Genomic DNA, 5,161 nt, shown 5'->3' on the forward strand with positions numbered 1-5,161 from the left:
TCTTTCATTATGGCCCAGTTCCTCTGGAACATACGCGCCGGAAAACCATCTGGTCCAGGTGCTTTGAGAGGGCCTATCTGGAAGAGCACATCAGCAATCTCCTTACTAGAAAAATCTGCACACAGGCTAACATTCATGTTATCAGTAACGCGAGCTTTGATAAGATCAATAACATGGTCTGCACTAAGCGTCGGATCAGCTGTAAACAGACTTGTGAAGTAATCCGTCACCATGCCCGCCATAGTGGCGCTGTCCTGCTGCATCACACCACTATCATCCACAAGTAATTTAATTTTGCTTTTACGCGCACGCCAAACCGCCTTACGGTGGAAGAATGTTTCGGTCGCCCTCCCGCAGCCAGTCAATCCGAGAGCGCTGCATCCATATCATCTCTTCCCTGTAAAGAAGCTCATTCATGCGGTCAGTAGCTTCTCTAATGGTCCTCTGATCGGCATTCATAGCCATTAGTTCCTCGAGACAAGTGGGCTTTGATTTGAAGTCTAGTATAAACGAGAAGGTGTTTGGAGCTCTGTTGGAAAAGGCAGTGCCTAGGAGGCGCTTAGGCACGCCTAGGCGCTAGGCAATGGCCAAACGCCTCGCCTAGGGCATAAATGGAGGTCTAGGCAGGGCAAGCAAGGAATTACCTACCCAAGCAGGAAATCATGCCACATACTGCACTGATATGCCAAACGGGTTATATTCCAACGGTAGTAGATGATAAATAACTTATTTATATGCCTTATACTAATATCAACACCCATATAATAATGCAAATAGACTACGAGTAAAAACTATATTACCGCCTAAGTCGCGCCTAGGGTGCTTAGGCACCGCCTAGGCACTAGGCGAAGGCAACCGCCTCGCTTACGCCTACTGCCTTTTCCAACCTTACTTTGGAGCCCTCCAAAACTAAGAACGATAGAAAGGGTATGGTCTTGAGACGCGGCTAATTTGCACCCAGGCTCAAATGTGTATGGACATGAACAGTAAAATCTCAAAAAAGATTTTTTTTTCGTGTAAGAATTAAGATGCTCCTGTGTGTGATGTCAGTATTTTGTTGGGTGAAGTTTGGACATTTGTGAAGCTCATGGAAAAATGACAAATTTCGGTTTTTGAGAAACATTTCAAAAAAAACTTCTTAAATGTTATAATTGTTGGAAATATGAGAAAATTAATACGAGATTTAATCCGAATAAACAGAAAATAAATCATGACAGCAATTGCAGAGATCAAACTAATCATGCGAACTAGCATAGTAGAAGGACATATCACATTTAGGGCACATACTAGAAACATGAATTCTACCACGATCTCGAACAAGAAGGATAGAATCACATACGATGCAGCAGGAACATCACTGCCGACGTTGACGTTGTCGCCCATGTCATCGAGGATGAGGTTGCCGAGGTCGGGGAAGAAGTCGTCGTTCGCGAAGTCATCGCTGCCAGCAGTCGCGCGAGTGCACTCCCCAAAAAGCTGATCGCCCCTCTCCGTACAGGATTACGAGAGTCGGGGTTCCGGAGGCCTGCTATCCCTTCTCCCGGTGCACGCCGAAAGGAGGGATGAAGAAGACTTGCTTGGCGGTGCAATGGTATGGAACGGTGGTGCGAAACCATATGAAGCGGCGGCAGCTAGGATAGACGTCTGCCTGACTATATAGTGCGGGCCGGGTAGGTCGTGGGAATAAACCCCACGTCCGAGTCGTCACGATCCAAAAGAATCGGAAACGGTTCAGTAATTAACGCGTACGTTAATTATTAATTAATGACTCATTAATTTTTCCGAGCAGCAAAAATATAGACAACGTGCATAGCTCTGTCCTCAGCTCAATCCCACAACCCGCGGCGCGTCATGAGGAGGCGTGGCGAGGCGAGCGAGGAGGAGGAGCGCGTGTGTAGGTCTCATTTTCTCATGCTCATACAAGTAGTAGAAGAGCTCACATTATAAGGAGGTGCAAGTATCTCTCAACTTCCATGTGGGGACTAAACTTTAGTCTCACTCACTCCACTCACATGTGTGCATGAATGGGCCCAAAGAATTTCAGAATTTTAGTTGGGCTTTGGGTCAAAGGCCTACTAGCAAAATTCTAACAATAATACCTGTGCAATGTATTCTGTTTGTTTGGATTGGTATTTCTATATGTGCAACAAGTTCTATGGTACTACCTCATTTGTGCCAAATTTTGACCATAAATTTAACTAACAAAATGTTCATGCATGTTATAAAAATTATATCATTGAAAACTATGTTCAATTATGAATCCAAAGATTTAATTTTTATTAAGATTCACTAAGATTTCATAAGTTAAATCTTTGGTCAAAATTAAGCACAAATTATAAAAAGGGCTAATAAACAAGGACGGACGTAGTAGTAAAAATTAAATACTTCTATTTCATGGTTCACTTCAAACCTTCAAGACAGACATTGGGAGCTGGTTTCCTCCTTCTCTGCCGGTCAACCCTTTGATTGTTCGTGTAGTTTTAGGTCGTCGATTTGAGAAATTAAATATGTGTTATATGTCATGAAAAGTATATCATTAGATTACTACACGAATGTAGTTTCTAAATATATATTTTTTATCATATATAATATATATTTAGATAGTTAAAATGTCGATCTAGAACTACGTGAATGACTTATTCATTGAGACGAAGGTAGTATTAAGGATGATTGCAAGTAATCAAGAGGAACTTTGCTATCTCACAGGCTCGCTTGTAGGAGTAGTTTCTTATTCTTGCGCTGTCTTCTCGAATATATTTTTTAAGTTTGTGCCGCTTGAGACTGAAATCGAATTTAAGAAAATCGCCGGTGCTGGGAGCAGGATGATAAAATAAGAAAGCCGCGGGGCACTTCCGTGGTTCATCTCCTCTCCTCCACCAAACCTTATCTCGCTGCCTGCACCGACGACTTGGAGCGGCCGCGCTCCGTGATCCAAGCACCCGAAGCGCCGGCGCAGCTCCCCTCGATGGCCGGCGACGAGCCCCCAACGGCGACGGTCGAGGCCCCGACGACGGAGGCGGCGTGCCAGGACCTGGTGGAGATCCTGGAGGAGGGATCGGGCCGGCTGGACATGGGCCGGTACGTGGACCACGTCCGCGACCTGTCGGCGGGCGCCATCGCTACCTTCGAGGGCACCACGCGGGACCACTTCGACGGGAGGCGCGTGGTGGAGCTCCGCTACGAGGCGTACGGGGCCATGGCGCGGCGCCGCCTCGAGGCCATCCTCCGCGAGGCCCGCGCCGCGCACGCGCTGTGCCGGCTGGCCGTGGCGCACCGCCTCGGGACCGTCCCCGCCGGCGAGGCCAGCGTGTTCGTGGCGGCCTCGGCCGTGCACCGCGCCGACGCCATGGACGCGTGCCGCTACGTGATCGACGAGATCAAGGCCTCCGTGCCCATCTGGAAGAAGGAGGTGTACGACGACGGCGAGGTCTGGAAGGAGAACCGCGAGTTCCTCGACCGCACCGACGCCGAGAAGAAGGGCAAGCCGGCCGCTGCCGCCGGCCGCGGCGGCGGCGGGTGCTGCGGCAGCAAGGTGAGGGTCAGCTGATGAGTGGCGGCCGCCGGATCGCGATCACGTGGACGTGCCTTTTTTTTCCCCTTGTGTTACGAGAGATTTTAGTGGAAGAGAAAGGTGAAGTTCGAATACAATAATATCTTCACATTTTGTTACACTGCTGAATGCAAATTCTGTGAGAAAAACAATGTATGCAGTTCGAATACATACTCACGTTGCAGCAAATCATGTGGTGTGGCAGTATGAGATTTACTCCTCGTACACTCATTTTTGTGTAGAGAAATTCACACCATGCATCAGAACCGATATGCTGCTGCCTAAAAATATGTTGTGAATCAACATAACATCAGAACAGATTAGAATTATCTTGTCTCTCCCCGCAAAGAAAAAAGAATTATGTTGTCTCGGCTGAAGAACAGAAATCAGATAGCGGCTGATTTGATAGCACCGAGCCAAGATGTCAAATTTCGAACCAGAGCAAACAAACCAAGCGAATTACCTGAAGTATCAAGACGGTAACATCTCTTGGCTCTTATACACAGTCAAACATGGGCTTTACGAACTAGTCCCTCCGTTCTGATTTATTCGTCGTGTCGTGGTTTTAGTTCAAATTTGAACTAAAACCACGACGAGTAAATCAGAACGGAGAGAGTACTACTAATACTTATTACATTGTACATCACTTTTTCTTTTCAAAAGTAAGCAGGATCATCAAACCAACATAAAGATTGATGCCTCGTTTCACACTGACTGCAAATTTGGCGCCCGTCAGTCCGTCTCAGATTGTGATCAACAGAGACCTTGGCAGACTCCTTGGCCAATTGAGAGCAATCTTCATAGACTGCTACCATAGGACACCACTGCAGGAATGCCCCCGTCTCATCACTCGGATCACCCAAGCAATCTGAGCCGTCGACCAGCCTACTGTGCGCCCCGTAGATAGAGCGAGATTAACATTCCCATGTGCCCTTTGAATCTGCTCACCATGTGCCATTTGCCAACATTCCCATCAAATATACCAACATGTCACGCTAACATTTTCTTGCAGCCACGACTGATCAAGAACCGGCGACCACCGCATCATCGGCAAAGCACACGAGAAGCTTGAGCACCACAGGGCCCGATCTGTCCACATCAAAGGCTTTTTTGATCAAATTTTCCACGCCAAGGGTTGTCACACATCTACCGTGTCACGTTTGAGAAAGAATGTCCTAATAAAGTAAGGCCGAGAAGCCAGCACCAAAGTGGCTGTAGTTTAGTGGTGAGAATTCCACGTTGTGGCCGTGGAGACCTGGGCTCGAATCCCAGCAGCCACACTTCATATTTGTTTTCTTTTCGCGAAACAGAGGCTGACGACACGACTTGCATGAACGGATTTTTTTTCTTTTAGCAAGAGCAGCAATCGTGTCGGTGACAGCTTCGGTACGTGCACGTTCAAAACAACGTTCTTTTTTTTCTTTTTTTTTTGAGGGGACAAAACAACGTTCTTGAAGGAATACATCCGTGCGGCCGTGCCCAGGCAGCATCTGCAAGTGCGGCGACGCTCGGCCTTGCGTTCCCCGTATCTTCACCCGGTGTCGATCGTACTGCCTTGCACCATCTCACTCTGACTTGGTCTCCAGCACACTGCACACAATCAACTTGTGT

General features: G+C 47.5%; 1 protein-coding gene and 1 non-coding gene across 2 annotated transcripts; both read left to right on the top strand.

The window, feature by feature from the left end:
* Positions 1 to 231: 231 nt before the first annotated feature.
* On the top strand, positions 232 to 3,742 carry LOC119299507 (molybdopterin synthase catalytic subunit-like). The gene is made up of 2 exons (XM_037576717.1): positions 232 to 283; positions 2,799 to 3,742. The coding sequence occupies exons 1-2, from the start codon at positions 232 to 234 to the stop codon at positions 3,545 to 3,547; spliced, it is 801 nt and encodes a 266-aa protein (XP_037432614.1). The 3' UTR covers positions 3,548 to 3,742.
* Positions 3,743 to 4,758: 1,016 nt separating this feature from the next.
* Positions 4,759 to 4,830, top strand: TRNAH-GUG. The gene has a single exon. It is a non-coding gene; the product is annotated as a tRNA-His (tRNA).
* Positions 4,831 to 5,161: the final 331 nt, after the last annotated feature.

The sequence above is a fragment of the Triticum dicoccoides genome, chromosome 5A (genome assembly GCF_002162155.2).
Source record: "Triticum dicoccoides isolate Atlit2015 ecotype Zavitan chromosome 5A, WEW_v2.0, whole genome shotgun sequence".
Taxonomy (NCBI): domain Eukaryota; kingdom Viridiplantae; phylum Streptophyta; class Magnoliopsida; order Poales; family Poaceae; genus Triticum; species Triticum dicoccoides.

Coding starts and splice junctions, on each gene's coding strand:
- LOC119299507 (XM_037576717.1), top strand. CDS start 232: ATGCCCGCCATAGTGGCGCTGTCCTGCTGCATCACACCACTATCATCC. Junction 284..2,798: donor CACACCACTATCATCCACAA/GTAATTTAATTT, acceptor ATCGAATTTAAG/AAAATCGCCGGTGCTGGGAG.